Raw genomic sequence first — 23,002 nt, forward strand, 5'->3', positions numbered from 1 at the left:
GAGAGGGACGTTAAACGATAATCAATCAGTACTATAAACTAAGGTTGGTTTGTCGGGGGAAATGCGCGTGTCCATCTAAAGCATCGAAGTGATGGAAGCTTGGGGTATTTCAAGGATTTACATGTGGACGCTAAATTATGTAACATTTGAACATCTACATCGTAAATGGTATTTCCTCATTGCCACTGTTACTTATCTTCACCTTCTCATTATCATATATCAGACATCTGAAATTCCGAAGATACCGATTTCTTATACTGCTTGAAAATTCAAAAAACCATTTCATTTAAGGTAGGTAAATACTATTGGAAATTATTTTCGATCAAATTTTTTTTTTCATTTAAATAACTTTTACAACTCATAAACTAACTTTAAAAACCCATATTAGACATACCTTTGCGGGCTTAGTTTTATACTTTGTGCTACAGAGCACATATACCCCCAAATGCAAAAGCCAAATTTTAACACAAGGATGCATGATCTCATGTTTTATTAATTTATGCACCAAAGCACATCATATTAAGCTATAATTTATAAAAACCAATAGAGATTCATGTACTGAGAGAATTTTTAAAGATATTCAATTGAAAGCATACATAATTGCTGTTTAATCTGCTCACATCCTTCAGAGAAAAAAATCACAAAATATCGCAATTTCAAAAAATTCTCAAAATCTATATTGTTTTACATGTCAGATTTTCTTTAAAAATATTTAGAGTTATATCGAAGGTTAACAAAAAATACTAACATATTTTACCATAGTTGACCAGAGATATTTTGCAAAATGGTTTCTTAAATATGTAAACCCCCATTTTGGTAATTCCAAGTTTTACAATTATTCTTTGCACACTTTGAAAATAGTAAAATGTAACATCAAATACAGTCTTAAAATCAAGATTAACAGAATATAACTATATATATATATATATATATATATATATATATATATATATATATATGACAAGATGAAGTATGTTGCCACACATGGTGCAACCTCTTTTGAAATTATCTTCTTGTGTACAAATTTCTACGATACGTCTCCCAACACGCCACGAACTTTTTGACTAAGGAGTACGTATGACGGGGGTAGAATCGTTCTCCAGACATGGATCAACATTTTCAACATCTAAAATTTACACATTAAATAATTGATTCTTTTGTTACATACGCCAACCCAGCGCAGGAACCTCGCAAAATAATTGTTTTATTTTTCATGACATGAAATTACACTTACTGTGTTTAGTTTTTGAACCACTGGCTTCCCTTGCTTTCTCTAGTCCCTCGAGTCTGCGGAGGGTCGACGCTTTCACGAAAGGTGCTTTTTTTTAACGGGATATTCTTGTATTCTTAATAATAACTATATGATACGTTACAGAATGTTTCGAAAGTCGAAGTTATAACCGGAACTTCCTAGTCGGTGTTTAAAATTTAAAACCGGATACGTAAAAGTACGGCCTTTCCTTAATGCACTACATTCTTGTCTTGTAGACTTTCCATTCTAAAGAATGATGAGTAGGGTGTGCCTATGTACACTTAGAGTCTTAAAAATGTCTTGCGTGAAAATAAAACGACTTTCAGTGTAGAATCGTGCTTTCCTGACACTGATTGATAAACTTTAGTAAAAGAAACTACAATGCGGTTCTGTATGAGAACCACAAATTCTATATTCAGCATAAGGTAAAAAATAAATTAAAAAAAATATGAAATATCTCGTCATGAAATTGTATTGGAATAATTCTGTTGTTAAAGGTTACTTAAGAGTCCGGGCGTGTTTTTATGTGGTATCATAAGTCAGATAGTTAATGCAATAAATGCGTAACCATACATTTAGATTTGGAACATGTTTTACCACGCGGCCACAGGTACGGGTTCCAGTGATTTGGAACAGTTAGCAATGATTACAAAGTTGGCATTGTAGATAACTTTATTAAAAATCAACAGCTATGTACAGTAGAAGACGTTTTCTAAGGACTGGGGTTGAAGTTAAGGTAAGACAATAGCTAACAATTAAAATGTCTTTGTAACCTACAGTCCAGGAAAAATAAGAGTACTTTAAAGCTAGTTCCACTTGGGTTTAACTACTTGAAGAATTGATAATACAACTGACTTCAAAATAATTAATTTTGAAGTCCATCAATGTTTAACATAAAAATAAATCTTGATACAAAATCAATCAATTTATTAAATTGCGTGTTTTTATCTGTGTGATTTCGGAAAAATTAGTAATCGGTTATTTAGAAAGGATACTGTTTTGATTCTGTTCATCATTAATGTATATTGAAACTTCGATAAAGACTGGTCATTTATGCACTTCTTTTATATTTATACAAATGTAGTATGTTTGGAAACGACTAGCCCACCAATTTTATTCCGTATGAAATATTTCTGTTAGTACTGCTGAATATAATATTCATATTGCTGTAAAACGCTGGCTTACCTTGTGAAAAGCTTGTGAAGATAACAATTTTCACTGTTCCATACCCTTCAGGGGTGTTTCCATGATAACATTAGCTAGTTCGTTGTTAATGTTGAAATTCAAATCTGCATAATTTTTCACCAATAAGATGTTAATTTGTCTATACTGATTTAAAAATTTCATGATTCCACGGATGGGGTTTGGCTCTAGTATGGGGCCAGAATTATAGCAATTATTGTCGTTATCATTTGGAAGACTTCTTTAATTTACCTGTTGTTGTATAAATTTAGGAAAAGCAAAAATGGATGTACCAAAATTATGAATTTGCAACCCCGGGATTTTAACTCAAGGGCAGGTCCAAAATAGTCACAAAGTGGTAATGTGATATTTTGTAAAACCTTTTATCAGTAAGAGAACTGTCGCGACATTTGTGTTTAAAGAACATATCTTGTTTTATACTGTTGCTATATGTTAGATGCAGAACAGGGGAATTATATTAGATTTCATAGCCCTTAGAGCTAGTGATACTTTTAACTACTACTCGGGTGACCGATAACGCCTGTGGGTCTCTTGTATTTACTATCATCAATATTTGATTCTTGATAGAAAGGGGGTCATGGGTAAAGCTGCATACTAAGTATTGTTTTAATAGTGTTTACTAGTATTCTGACCTCCATAAATGTTTATATACCATTTAAGTAATGCTACAACTAAGTATTCACTGGTTCAATACTGATCCCATTGGTGCAGATATATTACACATCTATTGCTGAACCCTATCCAGTTGAAACTTTTTGTGTCAATTCAAATTTTTAAAGGATTTGACAGGGACTATATTTTGTGGCGGAAGGATTCACTAATCAAAAAGTTCTAATTCTGCATGATATTACAGTTTCTGTTTCATCCAATATATCGTCTATTTTTATACCCCTATACGTGTATTTCAGTTTTATAATTTATGATACAGGTAGTTGAGACTTGGAACTAGTTCAAATGTTGTAATTTATTAACTTGGTTGATATATTTTTCCAAACGGAACACCGATTCATAAAAAGGTTTTAATTAATTTACTCGAAATTTTGTATAAAAATTCAGTATTTTCGCCAATAATTAAAAAAATTGATCTCCAACTCCCACTTTTTTAGTTGCATTTTAAATTGGAAAGACCAGCTCTTGAAAATTATGTAAAATTTTAGAAATTGACATTACTCCTAATATGTCCTTTTTTAAAACTCTCAATTTTGACGTTTTTCGTATATCAAGTACAAAAAGGTCATTATTTATTTCCTTTACTAGTATTAATTTCATTTTCTTCACCTGTAGTGTTAGAGGACATGATTATGGATCTATTTTATGTAATGATTGATTTGTGTTCCTTATGTTGTGTTGACACTAACAGAAAAATCAAGTTTAATTGAATAAATTCTAAGTGCAAAAAGGTCATGTTTAGAACACTATAGCTCAATAACTAGCGTTGCGACCCCAGTTTTTCTTCTTAATTTCCTAATTCTCCTTTAATGTAGAAATCAAAAATGCACTTCCCAAAAAAATTGACATTACTCCAAATGTCAGGTGCGAACCTCTTTAAGTGCCATACTGCATTTATTAAAATATATTTGAACGCCTAAGAATATAAGACTCTCTTATGAGTAACCATGAAATATAAGGTTATTCCACCCGAGGGTTGCAAAAAACCTGTGAAACCCGAGGCTTTGCCGAGGGGTTTACCGCTTTTTACGTCAACTGAGTAAACTCGGGTGACCTATTGCAATTTGTTTTCGTCGGTCGTCCATCCTGCGTTAACAATTGAACATTTTTAACTTCTTAATAACTACCAGTCCAATTCTTTTCAAATTTGGTATGAAGCATCATTGGGACATAAATTATAAATTTCAGGACTCCAGCACCCCTGGGGTCCTAGGGGCGGGGCAAAAACTGCCGAAAATTGACCAATTTTCAAAAATCTTCTTCTCAAGAACCACACACATGTAAGAAAAACTAAATGCATAGTGATGCAGGAAGGCCTCTACCAAAATTGTAAATTTCATGATCCCCGGGGTAGGGTTTCTGACCCCAGGGCGGGGCCAAACTTGTTATATAGTGTTTATGTGTAAAACACTTGAATTACATCTTCTTTAATGCTATTGATAATAAATTGAAAGTAAATAGTTATTTAGAAAGAACAGGTAGTCCTTTACCAAAATTGTAAATTTGATTATTCCAGGGGTAGGGGTTTTGGTATCAGGGTGGGGCCAAAATGGTCAGTTATCAAATGTGTTAACAATAGACATTTTTAACTTCTTCTTGATAACTATCATTCTAATTCTTTTCAAATTTGGTATGAAACATATTTGGAATAAGGGGAACATATAATGTAAATTTCAGGATTCCTGCACCCCTGGGGCAGGGCAAAAAATGACCAATTTTCAAAAATCTTCTTCTCAAGAACCACACACATGTAAGAAAAACTAAATGTATAATGATATAGAGCCTCTACAAATATTGTAAATTTCATGATCCCCGGAGTAGGGGTTCTGACCCCAGGGCGGGACCAAACCTGTTATATAATGTTTATGTGTAAAACACTTAAATAACTTCTTTGGTGCTATTGATACTAAATTGAAAGTAAATTCTTATTTAGAAAGAACAGGTAGTCTTTTACCAAAATTGTAAATTTGATTATTCCAGGGGTAGGGGTTTTGGTATCGGGGTGGGGTCAAAATGGTCAGTTATTAAATGTGTTAACAACAGACATTTTTAACTTCTTCTTGATAACTATCATTCCAATTCTTTTCAAATTTGGTATGAAACATATTTGGAATAAGGGGAACATAAATTGAAAATTTCAGGATTCCTGCACCCCTGGGGCATTAGGGGCAGGGCAAAAAATGACCAATTTTCAAAAATCTTCTTCTCAAGAACCACACGCATGTAAGAAAAACTAAATGCATAGTGATATAGAGCAGGAAGGCCTCTACAAATATTGTAAATTTCATGATCCCCGGAGTAGGGGTTCTGAACCCAGGGCGGGGCCAAACTTCTTATATAATGTTTATGTGTAAAACACTTAAATAACTTCTTTAGTGCTATTGATACTACATTGAAAGTAAATAGATATTTAGAAAGAACAGGTAGTCCTTTACCAAAATTGTGAATTTGATTATCCCAGGGGTTGGGGTTTTGGTATCAGGGTGGGGCCAAAATGGTCAGTTATTAAATGTGTTAACAATAGACATTTTAAACTTCTTCTTGATAACTATCATTCCAATTCTTTTCAAATTTGATATGAAACATATTTGGAACAAAGGGAACATAAATTGTAAATTTCAGGATTCCTGCACCCCTGGGGCCTTAGGGACAGGTATAAAAATAACAATTTTTTTAAAAAAATCTTCTTCTCAAGAACCACATATATGTAAGAAAAACTAAATCATAGTGATTTAGAGCAGGAAGGCCTCTACCAAAATTGTAAATTTCATGATCCCTGTGGTAGGGGTTCTGACCCCAGGGCGGGGCCAAACTTGTTATATAGTGTTTTTGTGTAGAACACTTAAATAACATTTTCTATAGTGCTTTTGATACTAAATTGAAACTAAATGGATAGAGTAGGTAGTCTTTTACCAAAATTCTAAATTTGATTTTCCCCAGAGTAAGAGTTTTGATCCCAGGGTGGGGCAAAACTTAGTATATAGTATTTATGTGTAAGTTTGCTGATACTGTATAAAATCTAAATGCATACTTAGGAATAGCAGAAAAAGATGTACAAAAATGGTGAATTTCACAACCCAGGTTTATGACTTTAGGAGGAGTCCAAATTAGTCATATATTTTAATGTTCCGTGGCCGAGTGGTTAGAGCATCGCGTTCAATATCACACGGCCTCTCACCTCTGTCGGCGCGGGTTCGAATCCCGCTCGCGCCGTTTAGTGAGAAAGTATCCCAGTTTACTTTCGGAAGGTCGGTGGTCTCTTCCCAGGTACATTGTATCTGGGTTCTCTCTTCCACCATTAAAATTTGGGCGCCACCAGATAACTGAAAAATTGTTGAGTGTGGTGGAAAACATCAAACAATCAATAATACACTTATTATTTAAAGCCTTTCATCAGTGAATGCACTTTTGAGGGCAGTGAAGTTTTAAGAACACATCTTGTTTTATATTGTTGGTGAACCGAGGGGAATGATTTTTCTTGGGTGAATAAATCTTCCTATCTCCCGAACATTCATGCAATAAATTGTTTATTATACCGAAACAAAGCAAGACCACAAAATTACATTTGAGATTGGAGTCCGTTCATCTATACATTGTACATGTACAGTACGGCCAGCGCGGATCCCGTATTTTCCGGGCTCCCCCCGCGGGATAGAGCTACCGCGGTATATCTCGGGTAACCCTGCATATCCCGCGGTCCCTCTGTCCTCGCCGCGGTCTCACCTGTAGATGATTAATGCCATCAACAAATGCGAGTTATCTCCCGTTAACTTAAAAAAAAATATACTGATCATAAACTGAAACAGATCGTCCAACAATACTATAAATAAATCAATTGCCATATACATGTGCATGCATCGCTTGTAAAATCACATTTTATAAAAACTTCTCACGTTACCTTTATTGAACCATACATTCAATACAGGTAACTCTCGAATTATCGCCACTCAATTCATCGCCATTTTCGTTATAACGCCGCATTTTTCTAGGAACATTTTTCCTGTTACTTAAAACTCTCGTTAAAACGCCAAATTCGCTATCGCCATTTACCACAGTGTTTTCATTACAAAAGTCTATTTCAACATGTTAATTATCTCGATAAACCGCCATAGGTGCACATGGTCAGTGAAGCAGTAAATTGGTCATTATCGATCTCCGGCGTACACCTGGACAGAAGGATCCCAGTAATTGCTGTACATATTGAATAAACAAGAAAATTACTCGAGATGAACTGTAGTCAAGTTGTTTATACATCATAGAAACTCATTTCAATTTAGCTATGGCTTCGCCACGAAAGAGGGTCCTGTTAAATTTCGATGAGAAAAAATCATTACGTACCAAAGACATCATCCAAAATGTACCCATCAGGATATTGCAAATCTTTTTTTGTTTTTTTGTTTTATGGGAAAAGTCTATAAAAAGAAGGACAGTGGGCGACATCTTAGCAGCAAAGGATGCAATTCTTGCAGACCCTGATCCAATCTCTGAAGGCTCGCCTGCCAGGAAACGGCACCGCAGTGCACTTAATACTGACTTAGAAAAGGCGTTGTTTATGTGGTTTACGCAAGTCAGGACAAAAGATAACTCTTACATATAAAAGAACGGTAACTCTATTTCTTCAAGATGGCAGTAATTCAATCCATCGCCAAATTCGTTATAATGCCATGATTTCATAAGAACAAAAGGTGGCGGTTTATCGAGAGTTGACTGTATAAGGGTAGATTACCATATACCAATTTCGGAAGATGACCATATACAAGTGCATATATATACGCTTTATCCGTAAAACGGCAAAGGTAACTTCACGAAAACTGATTATCCCTGTCAGTATCAATCACATATTTGTGGTTTCATAAATTGTTTTTCAGGAATTTAATTCTATACAATGTATTTGTACAAATATTTAAAAACAAAACAAAACATGGATAACATAAATTTATATCACAGTAGGGAAAGGAAAACCTTGCATCAGCGAGAGAGAGAGAGAGAGAGTGTGTGTGTGTGTACTATTTAACATAGCTGACTGGACTGTGAAGAAACGGTCATGGGTATGTGTATATATGTTACATAACACTCCATGTCTGTTTCAACGCCCCAGACATCGATCGGCACACGCTTTACCCGTGAAACAGCAAAAGTAACTTCACGAAAACTGATTATCCCTGTTAGTATCAATCACAGATTGGTGGTTTCATAAATTATTTTTCAGGAATATAAGTCTATACATGTATTTGTACAAATATATATATATATAAAAAAAAACATGTATCACGCAAATATTAAAGTAGGAAAAGGAAAGCCTAGCATCAATAAACTCTATATGAAATTTGAGAGGGGGGGGGGGATAAAACGTGTAGTGAGGACAATTTTTAACCATTTGACAAAAAATCTGCCCAAGTTACGTCTCCATGAACGTGACCCGCAGCATACGAAAGATGTAGATAGAAAATGTTATATTAGAGGGGACAAGTGGTGTGAGGATATGTTCTAATTAATATTCTCTCAAAACCATTTTTTCCCACTTCGAAAGAGAGCATTAGATAGGTGTCCCTATAGCTATATCTAACACAGTACATTTTTGCCTTTACAATAACATGCGTGTATTCTCTTCTAGACATTGTGAAGACGTGGTTTCATTATCTAGAGAACGGTCTCGGGGATGTGTATATCTGTTACATAACACTTCCTGTCTGCTTCAACGCCCCAGACCTCGATCAGCGCACGCTCTACCCATGAAACTGCTAAGACAACATTAGACTAGCCACACGAACACCGCTTGGTAATCAATACAAATAAAGCATCAATCTAATTAAAATAAAATATTAATCGGATCTAAATTCTCAAATTTTAATTACGTTTTTGGGGCTTTGAATATCTGAGAGAGAGAGGGGGGGGGGGGAAACGCAATGCATATTTTAAGGGAGGTAATATAATACCAAAAAGTAGATAACAAGTAAAACGCAAATGTTGGGGTATACGCCACCCCTGTCGTATATGTGTGGCCTTACTCTACAACGTATAATAAATTTTGATTTATCATGCAATTAGAGAGTAATTTTGATGATACTGACATTCATATGTACCGTAATAAAAGAAATAGTAAGTTGTAAGCGAGGAAACCAGCACTTGACGAAGGAATTAAAAACAAACACCCTAGTTTAATTACTGGTAAAATTTGTTTGGTATAATAAATCAATAATCAGGGTGTTGCGTGACGTCACTCGGCAGTCCTTCAGCGCGAAACATTTTGACAGACCTAATCAGAATCTGAATCCACAACTGCACGCTTTCTTCCTAGAGGAACATTGATATTGATATTAATTGAGCAGTTATTTAATGACGATTGTGTGAAGAGAGATTCCAAGTGGTTTTTGTTGGTGGATATGGACATGGATAGACTTTCGTTTTCCACACGTGCAAGGACTCGAGTCTGATGGACATTGGAGGCACTTGTTTCACCTGAGACACATATAGGGACAGTAGACGTTGGCAGAGTGAATATGGAGGTTGGTCTAGAACTAGTAGACCGTGTGGGCTGGGTTTCTGTGAACTGGCATAATGCACCAGATGACATAGATGTACTCGACAGTATTTTCGATATGAGGAATTTGTGACTGTTGTTGAGTGTGCAGTAGTTGTTCAAGGAATGTGTAACTTGGTGTCCGGTCACATACACCTGGGGATTATCAGGGACATTACAACCTGTCATTTTTTGTACAAGAGCTTTTAGGACGCTAGTGTTGAACACCGTCAATCGAGGCAAGTTGCAGGCTAGTTTTGTATTGATTATTACGTCATGGGATATGAAAGATAAACGTCACGTTATATGAAAGATAGAAATATCTTTCATACCTTTCTTTCATAGAATATCTGTATCTTACATACGTAGATATGAGAGAAAACAAGTTTCTTCCATTGCCTATGAAACTATCTCTTTGCGACAAACAAACTGTCCTTGATTGTTTTATACGGAAGCCGATAGGTGCCAGGGTATAGAGTTAATATTTATTTAACTGGCGGCCGCCACTTAATTTATGTGGCGGCCGCCACTTATTATCTGGCGGTCGCCAGTTAATTTATGTGGCGACCGCCAGTTAATTTATGTGGCGGCCGCCAGTTAATTATATGGCGGCCGCCAGTTAATTTATATGGCGGCCGCCAGTTAATTATATGGCGGCCGCCAGTTAATTTAACTGGCGGCCGCCATATAAATTAACTGGCGGCCGCCAGATAAATTAAGTGGCGGCAGCCACTTAATTTATATGGCGGCTGAGACTCAAATTAAATCATTTATATGGCTGTCACCAGTTATTCAATTCCTCTCTCTTTCTCTATCTCTCTCTCAAAATGAAAGGGGTGCAATCCCTCCCAATGCTTAGTAATATGTATGTGATATATATATATATACAATTAAGAGCATTAAATTATTGTTTTTCTATTGTACTGTTGAATACGTAGAACCACGGGGCTGACCCTCCATTTTTTTTTACAACGTTCAATTTCTATTATTTTCACATGCAAACTATAATTATTTTCACATGTGAAATAAGATTAATTGGCGGATTGGCCCCCACCCCAATCTTTTGGTGGTAGTAATGAATGGTAAAAATGTAATAATGAATTAACTGATCAATTGAAGGATGAACGGAGCCCCCTCCCTCCAATTTAGGAGTACGAAGTTTGGACAAAAGAGACATTTTAGGTTCCTTTTTTTGCTTGTCAACAATTGTAGAAGACAATTTCTCCTCCGACTGTCCCTATACACTTTGAAAAACGATGCTGCGTGTTTGCGTACTATTCTAAATCTTTCCAAAATAATCACTCAGCGATACGAATTACATTGTTTTTGCAATTGGCAGCCGCCATATATGGATTAAGTGGCGGCCGCCAGATAAAATAACTGGCGGCCGCCAGTTAATTTATATGGCGGCCGCCAGATAATAAGTGGCGGCCGCCAGTTAATTTATATGGCGGCCGCCACTTATTATCTGGCGGCCGCCAGATAAATTAAGTGGCGGCCGCCACATAAGTTAAGTGGCGGCCGCCAGTTAAATAAATATTAATTCTATACCCTGGCACCTATCGGCTTCCGTAGTTTTACGTCCCACTCAGGGTTTTTCATTCACGTGGAAATGTCACCGCCTTTAAATAAAGTGCCGCAAATTTTGACCTAAGCATGACTTGCACTTTTGATGCCGGGTGTTTAGCGAAGGAACAGTGACCACATAATATTATGCTACGACGCGGCGACGGAACTGAAAATCAAAACCTCTTGATTACAAAGCTAATGAGCTGACCACAGCTATATCCACTTTATCCTGTGGTACATATATATTATTACTACAGTAACTTGATCCGAAGATTCGAATCACGTCGAGTTGACAGGCGCGGATCATCAGATCACACGAGACGCGAAGCGTCGAGTTTGATCTGATGATCTCCGCCTGTCAACGAGATGTGATCCAACTCTTCGGATCAAGTTACTGTAGTAATGATAAATTTATTATATACCCCCTTCTGCATTTTAAATCCACATTTATAAGATAATAAATGTAATCCAAATTATCAAAAACACAGACATACTATGAAATTATGTTTTGTGTACGCAGTTTTGTTTTGTGACGGGGTCAACATTTTCCACAAATATCGTTGCGTTTATGCATTGTGACGGCATCAGTTTCAGAGGATACTGATACGGAATCAGAAAACCACAGTGTGGTGATCCGGAAAACCGGATCACACGCTGTGAAATCCACAGTATCAACGAACGATACATTGATGGGTATATAATAAATACAGAATTCAAGTATTCTAAGACAGGTGTAATGCCCAAACAGGTGTAAAAACAGAATGAATCTGGTTAAGTAATTTTATCTTGGTCTAGATGAAGGAGGAAATGCGCATTCAACAAATAAGGGAGATACATGTACTACATGTAGTAAGCACTATTTTTACAGTGGAGGCAAATACACCGCTGGATTTTATATTGTTTAACGTCCCTCTCGAGAATTTTTCACTCATATGGAGACTCACCATTGCCGGTAAAGAGTTGCAAAATTTCGGCTTATGCTCGGCGTTTACGGCCTTTGAGCAGGGACACGGGGCCCCGGTTTTTGTGGTCTCATCCGAAGGGCTGCCCCATTTAGTCGCCTCTTACAACAAGCAAGGGGTAATGAGAACCTTTTCTAACCGGATCCCCACGAGACTACATCACTAGAAGCACACTACAAAATGTTGAATCGTTCATGCATACACTGCTAAATAATTATGTAATTGTGATTTCAATCTGACCTTGCAACTACGATCATAGATTAGAATTATCGTATTCACTACACATATTATTAAAAAAATTTTTTTTAGCAATTCTCGAAAAAGGATCACTTGTATTTTTTTTTCGAAAGAAGCTAAAAGGACAACATAATATTTTATGTTTTAGTGCAATATTTATCAATAATTCTAAACGGTTACCACATTATCTGCAGTTGGCGTGACTTAAGAGTTAACCAATTTTTGTGTAATGTTGTATGTATGCATCAATTATTTCTAATGACTTAGTAAATGTCATTATCCAAACTTAATATTGTGCGCCCCAACATTTACAGATAAAATAGAGATAAATGAATGGGAATCTTATAGGTTGTGAAAACAACGTTTATACATTGAAAGTGAATGACAGAAACGAATATATTTATTCATTTTGCATTGTATTTTAAAACCAAGTATTGGCTGTCCATATATCTGTGACATCTATTCTGAATATATGGGAAAACGTTCCTTCGCGACTTATATATTTGTTCGTAATCAGGAAGGAAATGAATCATGGAGAATTTCACATCCAAATGGCTTTTAAAGACCATTAGCTTACACACAGACCTACAGATAACGTCTGCATCTTTTGTCTTTATTTCTTTAAAGTCTTCCAGTTAACTAATGCTATTTCGTAAACATTATCATCCTTTTGCTTAACGTCTTCCTGTAGGTTTGCTTCGCTTAAGATTGGTACTTGTCGTGAGGAGATGGCAAGGATCCTGAAACAAAAATAGAGTCATTACATTTGATCAAAAGAAAAAATCTACAAGTATGACTACAAATTTGAGATTTAAAATGATTAAAAAGGCATTAGTATGTTGAATCGCAGGTGGGCATTACAAAGGAATCACAACACAATGTGATGACGATGATGACTACTCGTTGAAATATTTCTGAGTAATGAACGAAAAATCAATGTTTGTGATGCTACAAACGTACACCAGCAGAAGTAAAGATGTGAGAATAATGCCTGCCATCACAATAAATACAGTTCCTCTAAAGAATGAAATGGTGTGAGCGTAGATTGCATTGAAAGTCAGACTTCCTATAACACCACATGCTGTTTCAATCCCTGCGATACCACCAAAAAGGGCACCTGTGAGAGGAAGATATAGTTCAATTTAGATGTACACACAAGCGCGTTACAAATTATCATTTAGTGTTTTATATGATATTCCAGCATTGTAAGAAGAAGACTCAACCTTACACACCCCGTGAAGTCCAAAAAAAATATAAACTGTTAAAACAGTACAATGTGGTGTGGATGTCATACAATATGAAACATTTCAGTCAAGAAAACGTGAATATAACGAAAAGTGATTAATCTCATAAGAATCTCATAACAAAACCTTGCTTATCTGGTGATGTCATTCTCGACATGATAGCCCGAATCATCGGAAGAGTTAGAACGGAACCTCCGCCAGCGATCGCCGCTGAAATATTATAAAAGTTATATACCGAAAAATACTAAATTTTAAAAGATAAACATGGTCATTTAATGTTGTTTTAAGATAAATTCTTAAATTGATACCTGGTATCTTTTTGATTTCAAGACCATAAAGATGAATTAACTATAAGTACCCTTGATACACTGACAAGAATTAAATATCCACTGAAGTTGTAGAAAGAGATCATCTATTGTGTCATTTTTCTAGGATATCGCTCTTCTTTTGTGAATATAAATTTTCAACATAATCTACATCCAGAATAATTTGTGACTAGAGGTGACGAATTCCTTTACTATAATGCATGATGCATTGCATTATAAGAAACATTTTGAATATCAAAATAGAAAACGTCTTTTAAAATCATACTTGAGTATCACCAAGAGCAGACCAACGGTACATGTACTTAAAGCATATTCCGTATTTCTTTTAACGAATTTATCCCTGTTTCAGCACGCCCTGTAATTTTCAATTCGACAAGAATAAACAATGCTTTTTTAATGTCTAAAATTTAGTACTAAATTTATGCACAAGTACGTTTTAATTAACTCAAAAGAAAACATACGCTCAATATATAGTGCATAAAGGTTACTTAAATGGTGTGAAGTACCCAAAACCAAAATGAATTGGTAATGGATATCGAACTTGACAGTTATTCGTACCGATATACAACAAAATATCCGTAGTAGCTAAAGCTGTAATCACGAAGCCGCTTATTCCCGAGATAGATCCAAGAATGGCCACCCCTTCATCGCTCAAACAGAGATGGAGAACTTTTATCATTCCCATGCAGATGACGTTCTGGAATAGACCAGCTAGTGAACCGTACAATCCCACCTTTACAGAATCCCAGCAAAACGGGTGACTTATTTGGTACAGAGTTTCAACTGAAGGTTTTCCAACAATGGTAAAACTGGTGGTTAAGAAAATCAGAATACATAAATTATATTTCCATCGTTTTCCTTTGTTACTTTTTGAGATGTAAAAGGAAAATATAGCTCTGATGTAGTTCATGTAAGATGTCCCAGTGATTGTCTTCTTCGTATTCAGTGTCATCGTCTCCGGCAATACAAAAATAATAATGAAAATCGACAATGATAGTATACAACAGGCAGTCATCTGCGGCCAAACGTAGTCTGTGGCTTTAATGAAATATCCTGTACTTAGTCTCCCTACCACAACACCAACACCAACAGCTATCTCCAGGTAGGCAATGGCTGCTGAACGTTGTTTGTTTTTCTCGGTTATGTCAGCAATATACGCAAACGATGCCATTACAATTGCCAGAACACCCCCCGATATACCTTCAATGCCACTGCCTATCAATATGTAATTTATATCGAGATTATAATATATGCAGAAAAGTAATATTGTTTTACTTATGAATTGCCCAGAAGCTGGTGTCAGGAACAGAAATATTCGCCCCAAACGGTCACTGAATGCTCCAAGAAACACGTTGGAGATAACAGCAGGAATTCCTAGAACTAAAGTTTGATAAATACTGAACAAGGCAGCCTCTTTCTGAATAGCCTCGCTCTCCGGAGATGCTTTTGTTTCGTTCACTATGCAAATAGATCCCTTCGAGACTGGCACTGTTCTTGTGGGATACAACTTTCTCGATAGATATAGTGGCACATAAAGACCTGAAACGCCGGAAGACATCATATACCCAAACAAGTTTAGAAACAGAATTAATCCGGGCAAATAATGGCGCCATGATCTGGGTGGAGGGGCGTGTTCATTCTGTACTGACGTGATACCTTTTCTTTCCATTTGGTTAGTGTCTTCCTGAAACGAAATAGTAAATAATGAACAATCTTTCTAAGTATTTAAAAGAAATGAGATGTGCCCCGAGACATTGTTCCCACTGTGGTAGCAAATATATCTGTGGACCTATACTACAAAATCTTGATTCATTAATTTTTCTGGATCTATAGACCTGTCTTTGTAAGCGTAGAACACTGTTCACTCATATAAAGATTTTATCACTGTGTAGTCTAACCCTAACCTTACAGCTGGACCATATTTTGAACAAATGAAATGCTGGTGTTTGCTAATAATACATTATTACATTCTCCCAAGTAAATGCAGAGGATCTATAGTAACACGGCTGAGTGTGTGTATGAATTACCTTGTGGACTAGATATTCATAGTACACTTTAGTACTATGGATCATCATTTTTGTGTATATAATTGTTTTCCAAAGTCAGTCATTGGATCCTGTTGATTTTATAGGTTAAGAGCCAAAGGTCAAGACCACTGAATAGCATTCTGTAAAGTTATTGTTGGTTGGAAGAAGACGTAACTTTGGAACTGGGTGTAATGAAACTTACATACATGTACTTGTTCTCTATTGTTATACCCCCCGAACGAAGTTCAGGGGGGTATATAGGAATCACTCTCTCAGTCTGTCCTTCAGTCCGTCCGTCTGTCTGCAGATTCGTGTCCGGGCCATAACTTCTTTGTTCTTTGACATAGGCATACCATATTTGACACATGAGTGTATCACCATGAGACGATGTGTCGGGTACCTTCATGACCTCTATATGACCTTGAACTTTGACCTCAAGGCCAAAATTGATTATAGGGTTTTGACATAGTCATACCATGAGACATGGGTGTATCAACATGAGACTGTGTCATGTATATTCATGACCTCTTTATGACCTTGACCTTTGATCTCAAGGTCCAAATTATAGGTTTATACCATGGATTTGTGTTCGGGCTATATCTTCCATTTTCTTCTACAAAGGCATGTCATATTTTTACACTCAGGAAAGAGGTAATTTATACCTATTAACAACACCCTTTGGGAGATTGGGGTATGCGGGTTATTCTTAGTGGGCATTGCTCACAGTACCTCTTGTTACTTCTTAATCTGTACAGATTTTTAAGGTCAACGGTCAAGGCTATTGGAGGGAATTCCTCACAGCAAATCTTGTGGGCAGAATTCAAACAAAAAACGTAGACCTACTGGGAGAAAACTTACAATCCTAACTTCATAATATTTATTTGATAAAAAATAAACGTAACCAAGACATAGAACTTAACTGTCTAAGTGAAGAAATGTTTAATATAAAGCACAGAAAATTTCACTTTATTTGGATACCCACTTCCGCCCTTACCCGCGGTTATATTGTATAATATTTCATTCAGAACTTTTATACATAATCAAGAAAAAATTATTTCTCATTTCTTCATGCACACTTTCTAACACAACCACAAATAGATCCGCCACTCCTGCGTCCGATAAAGAAACCAGTTAGTATGTTTTGTCTGGATATAAGTAACCCAGAGGACTGAAACGTAGATTGCAATCACCAACTGTAACCCCCAATACAAAAAAATGTGCTTGAAAGATACTTTTAGCAACTTAAATGATACGGATATCTTACCGTTCCGTATATTGACATTTCAATGTTAAACAGAGAAATAGAGTTTAAAACTAATTCATCGCTGTATTTTTGTTAGTCACATTTTATTTTCCGATGACAATTGTTTCAAGTGATATTTAATGACAGGATCATTATTTGTAACATCTGTATTATGATTAAGGGAGAACAAAGAACGTAGAAACAATGTCATAATTGTAAACAACAAACGTATGGAAGATGACAAATAAGGAGAAAAAATACTCACCGGCATTATGCATTGAGTTAATGAACCAGTAGATAGACTGCATGTACTAGGCTTAATGATGCATTGTTATCTTTCTCATCCCATTCGGTTTTAAGGACGAGGGTGTGATCAAGTCGGGATCGGAATACAAACTGTTAACATCTCAATACGATATTTGTACACAGTGTTGTATGTGAAGGAAATATTTCCTTTCTTTTACAACTATTTTCAGTTATATGGTGGCGCCCAGTTTTTATTGGTGGAAGACAGAACCCAGATACAATGTACCTGGGGAGAGACCACTGACCTTCTGAAAGTAAACTGGGAAACACTTACCGGCGCGAGCGAGATATTGATAGAAAATGGAAATATTTCCTTTATTTCCACAACCATTTTGAAATCAGTTGGTTTTGGTTTTTTAGGTCATCCGAGTAAACTCAGGTGACCTTTTGCAATTGGTCTGCGTTGGGCGACGTGCGTCGTACGTTAACAACTTCTTCCCAGAAACTACTGTGTCAATCTTAACCAATGGTATGTAGCATCTGTAGGTGAAGGAGACCGGAAATTGTAAATTTCATGACCCTCCATCCTAAGGGGCCTTGATTTTGGAATAAAAACTGCCAAACTGATGTATTTCTTTAAAATTTTCTTTACTCCTGGGCATCTAGCAGAGAAAGTGAGTATATAGTAATGTTGAGCAAGGAAGCTTCTACCAAAATTGTAAATTTCATGATTCCCGGGGTAGGGGCTCTGACCCCAGGGCGTGACCAAACTTACTACATGTATATAGTGTTTATGTGTAAACACTTAAATAAAATCTCCTTTAGTGCTATTGATACTAAATTGAAACTAAATGCCATTTTTAAAAAGAGCAGGTAGTCCTTTAGCAAAATTGTAAACTTGATGATCCCAGGGGTTTTGGTATTAGGGTTTGGCCAAAATGGTCATTTATTAAATGTGTGAACAATATACATTTTTATCTTATTCTTGATAACAATCATTCCAATTCTTTTCAAATTTGTTATGAAGCATCTTTGGAACAAGGTGGAGGGAGCATAAAGTGTAAATTTCAGGATTCCTGGGGCCCTAGTAGCGGGGCAAAACTGCTAAAGATTGGCCAATTTTCAACAATCTTCTTCTCAAGAACCGCACACGTGTGAGAAAATCTAAATGCATAGCGATGTAGAGCAGGAAGGCCTCTACCAAAATTGTAAATTTTATGATCCTCGGGGTAGGGGTTCTGAACCCAGGGCGGGGCCAATCTTACTATATAGTGTTTATGTGTAAAACACTTATATAACATCTTTTAGTTAGTGCTATTGATACTAACTTGAAACTAAATAGATATTTAGAAAGAACAAGTAATCATTTACCTAAACTGTAAATTTGATGTTCCCAGGGGTGGGGTTTTTTGGTATTAAGGTGGGGCCAAACTTAGTATATAGTATTTATGTGAAAGTTTGTTGATACTGTATAAAATCTAAATGCATACTTGGGAATACCAGAAAAGGATGTACAAAAATGGTGTATTTCACAACCCAGGGTTTTGACTCTAGGATGGGGCAAAATTAGTCATATTTTTTATGTTTTAATGTTAATACACCTATTATATTATGTAAAGCTTTCCATCAGTGTATGCACTTTTGATGGCATTTAAGTTTTAAGATTACATCTTGTTTTATACTGTCGCAGAACATTAGAATTTAGCTTAGATATTCAGAACAGGATATTTTTTTTCTAGATTTTATAGCCTTTGGGAGTAGTGGTACCTTTGCACTAGTTCTCAGGTGACCGATAAGGTCTGTGGACCTCTTGTTTTTCAATCCAATCAATGATCATTTGAGATATTGATAGAAAATTAGTCTATTTAAAAATGTAGATGAGATGAAGTCGTTGCCTGTTCGCATTGCTTTTCAGTCACTATCTGGTGTTAATTATCAAATTTAGTACAAATTTAAATACAAGTAAAGTTTCAGAATCATATTTAAATCTTGGGGATTGGATGGGGCCTCAAGGGGGGCATCAAAGTTTTACATACAAAATAGGAAAAATCTTTTAAAATCTTCTTCTCAAGAACCACTGAGCCAGAAAAGCTGAGGTTTATATGAAAGCTTCCTGATATAGTGCAGATTATAAATTGTTAAGATCATGGCCCCTGGGGGTCGGATGGGGCCACAATAGGGGGTCAAAGTTTTACATACAAATATATAGGAAAAATCTTTAAAAATCTTCTTCCCAGAACCACTAAGCCAGAAAAGCTGAGATTTATATGAAAGCTTTCTGATATAGTGCAGATTCAGGTTTGTTAAAATCATGCCCCCCTGGGGTAGGATGGGGCCACAATAGGGAATCAAAGTTTTACATACAAATATATAGGGAAAATCTTTAAAAATCTTCTTCTCAAGAACCATTGGGCCAAAGAAGTTCACATTTACATGAAAGCTTTCTGACATATTGTAGATTCAAGTTTGCAAAAACCATGGCCTCCAGGGGAAGGTTTGGGGCCATAATAGGGACTACGGTTTTACATGCAAATAGATATGGAAAATCTTCTGATATGGACCAAGGTGACTCAGGTGAGCGATGTGGCCCATGGGCCTCTTGTTGAAAATACATGACGGTATGAACTGCAACGTTTCACGCTGGCATACTTCATGAAGTTCATATACGTTAAGCTGAACAGTTCATACATTAATGTATTTTTTAAAATGATTTTTTGGGGGGTAATATTTACATTCTACATTCATATCTGTCGGAAATATCTGCCTTTAGAAGAGACGTAAGTACTATATTTATTAATATCTATATGCACATTGGTCATACTGCAGCACATTCACGAACAAATGGGTATTATCACAATTTGTACAGATATCAAAGACGAAAATATTACAAATACATGTACATTGTATATCCGGTATAAATTGACTTATTGCTATGGTCTTTATAAAAAGAAAGTTTACACATTCTTTACTTACATTGCTTTTCTGTCTTGATTAATGTCTTAAACTCTTCATAATTAGTGTAGCATTTGAAATATGCATCAGATTAATAATAGAGCGTGCTGAAACTAGTCAGCATTTCGCAAATTCTATGGTCATTATAACGATCTAGTTCGTCAATACAACCTATCATTGGGTCGAATGCTGTCTGACGTGTTTCATACCGATTGGTAGACTGTTCTTGGCATACTGATTTTGACTGCGGATAACCCCGTTTACCTGATCAGAATATAGGGCTCACGGTGGGTGTGGCCGGTCGACAGGGGATGCTTACTCCCCATAGGGCCCTGATCCCACCTCTGGTGTGTCCAGAGGTCCGTGTTTACCCAACTCCATTTTGTATTACTTATAGGAGTTATGAGATTGATCACTGTTCGTTATCTTCACCTTTCATATATGAGGGCGAGTCAATAAGTAACCAGTTCTTCTTTTTCGATGTAATTGCCCTCTAGTGTGATGCACTTAGACGAATGGTGTTCAAGTGCAATCAGTCCAGTATTGAAAAATTCAGGGTCCTTTCCATCGACCCACTCCTCAACCACTGTCACAACTTCTTCGTCAGACCGGAAATGACGTACACGGATATCCTTTTTCAAGTTTGGGAATAGAAAGAAGTCGCTAGGAACTAGGTCAGGCGAATAGGCAGGATGTAGTATTGATTCATACCCATTTCGCTACTCAGCATCCTTTGCAAGTGTGGTCTCGCGTTGTTTTGTTGCAGCAAAACACGTTTAGAGAGTTTACCTCGGCGTTTTTTTTTTTTTTGTTTTTTTTTTTACGAATGTCGGTTCTCAGCTGCTCTAGCAAGTTTGCATAATACACTCCCGTTATTGTACTTCTCTTGGGTAAAAAGTCCAACATAATAACGCCTCCTTTAGCGTCCCAAAATACTGTGGACATCACCTTGCCAGCAGATGGTTGCGTCTTGAATTTCCTTGGCCTCGGGGACCCATGCCCTACCCACTGACGACTCTGAGCTTTATTCTCTGACTCATAATAACGAATCCAAGTCTCATCTACAGTCACCAGACGCAAAAGAAAATCATCTTTTGACCTGAAACGCTTCAACAAGGCGTTGCATACTTGCCATTTAACGTGCTATTAGCTTGTGCATACCTAAACAATCACGTAAGATTGTTGAAACGCTACCATGTGAAATGCTTAATGCCTGTGCTATTTCTTCCACCTGAATTCGCCTATCAGAGTATAGCAGATCCCGAACTTTTTTTACACATTTCTTCGTCGGTGGCATACAGTGGGCGTCCAGACATCGTAAAACCCTCGTCACCTTCTGAAATACCACCATGGAAACTACTAAAACCCAAAGTAGACACATCATTTTCTGAATTCAAAAAATCTTAAGCAAATTCCGCCATTTTCAAGCAAAAATTATCCGAAATAAAACAATCAAAACATACTACAACTGATATCTATACAGATGGTTCAAAAGACCAAAATAAAGTCGCTGCTGCTGCAGTAATCACAAACGACATTTTCTCTGCACGACTTCCAAATGTTGCAACAATTTATTCCGCCGAAGCAAAGGCTATTCAGCTTGCGTTTCAATACATAAAAACTTCTAATGATAAACATTTTACTATATTCTCAGACTCCCTATCATGTCTTCAGTCAATAAACAACATGAATATTGATCATCCATATATTTTAGATATCTTACACCAGTACTATCTTTTAACTAAACAAGGTAAAATAGTTGAGTTCTGCTGGATCCCAAGTCCCATTGGTATCCATGGCAACACCAAAGTGGCCAAAAATGCACTTCAAGGTGATATTGTACACTTCAAAATCCCTTACACTGATTTTAAATATTTCATAAAACTATATGTTAATTCTCTTTGGCAAATCTATTGGGATTTCTGTGACAGAAGTACACTATATTCTATTCAAAACAAAGTAAACAAATCGTGTTACATCGTAATGAAACGGCAAGACGAAATGATTATTTTACGAATACGCATCGGACATTCAAAATTGACACATTCGTACCTACTAAACAGAGAACCTCAGCCTGAATGCATATTTCATCACATTGTTTGATTTTACGCCCATACGAAATAGACTTTTTAATAGTGTACAATCAACGAAAGAACTTTTTTACAAATATCGACTATCATTATATTATACAATATTTACAAGAATGCGACTTTTACAGAAAAATTTGAAATCTTTCATAATACAACTGTTTATATACACGAATTGTTTGTTTTTTAACCTGTTTATATATTTTTAACTTTTATGTCCGTCGGATGGGACGTTAAAAGATGTCCCGTGTCAAGGATCACAACCCCCTTGGCACGCAAAAGATCGTTTCCCTGATGTTCGAAAATGAGTAGGCTCACTGGGGGCCGTCAGGGAAACTCAAACACTCACAACCAAACATCATTCAATTAGTTAACCGCCGTAAAATGTCTGAAATATTGCCAAAACGGCGTAAAACCTCAATCAATCATAATCATCTTCTAAAAACGTTCTACCGCGTTTGAATT

The 23,002-nt window shown here is 36.3% G+C and overlaps 1 protein-coding gene across 3 annotated transcripts; it reads right to left on the bottom strand.

Moving 5' to 3' along the window:
• Positions 1-12,744: 12,744 nt before the first annotated feature.
• LOC125654791 (solute carrier family 46 member 3-like) lies at positions 12,745-17,659 on the bottom strand. Of its 3 annotated transcripts, none has more exons than XM_048884864.2 (5): positions 17,518-17,659; positions 15,258-15,666; positions 13,783-13,866; positions 13,373-13,529; positions 12,745-13,152 (listed from the first exon to the last, which is right to left on the bottom strand). In XM_048884864.2, the coding sequence occupies exons 1-5, from the start codon at positions 17,521-17,523 to the stop codon at positions 13,026-13,028; spliced, it is 783 nt and encodes a 260-aa protein (XP_048740821.1). In that variant the 5' UTR covers positions 17,524-17,659; the 3' UTR covers positions 12,745-13,025. The 3 variants fall into 3 exon arrangements, with proteins under 3 accessions (XP_048740821.1, XP_048740810.1, XP_056005243.1); XM_048884853.2 differs by having other exon boundaries at positions 14,541-15,666; XM_056149268.1 differs by having other exon boundaries at positions 12,747-13,152; positions 15,639-15,666.
• Positions 17,660-23,002: the final 5,343 nt, after the last annotated feature.

Source organism: Ostrea edulis, chromosome 1 (genome assembly GCF_947568905.1).
Source record: "Ostrea edulis chromosome 1, xbOstEdul1.1, whole genome shotgun sequence".
Taxonomy (NCBI): Eukaryota; Metazoa; Mollusca; class Bivalvia; order Ostreida; family Ostreidae; genus Ostrea; species Ostrea edulis.

Excerpts from the sequence above, each read along its gene's own strand:
- LOC125654791 (XM_048884853.2), bottom strand. Across the intron at positions 13,867-14,540 it reads GGATATTTTGTTGTATATCG|CGGCGATCGCTGGCGGAGGT; the intron begins GTACGAATAACT and ends ATAATATTTCAG. Across the intron at positions 13,530-13,782 it reads GACATCACCAGATAAGCAAG|GTGCCCTTTTTGGTGGTATC; the intron begins GTTTTGTTATGA and ends TTCCTCTCACAG.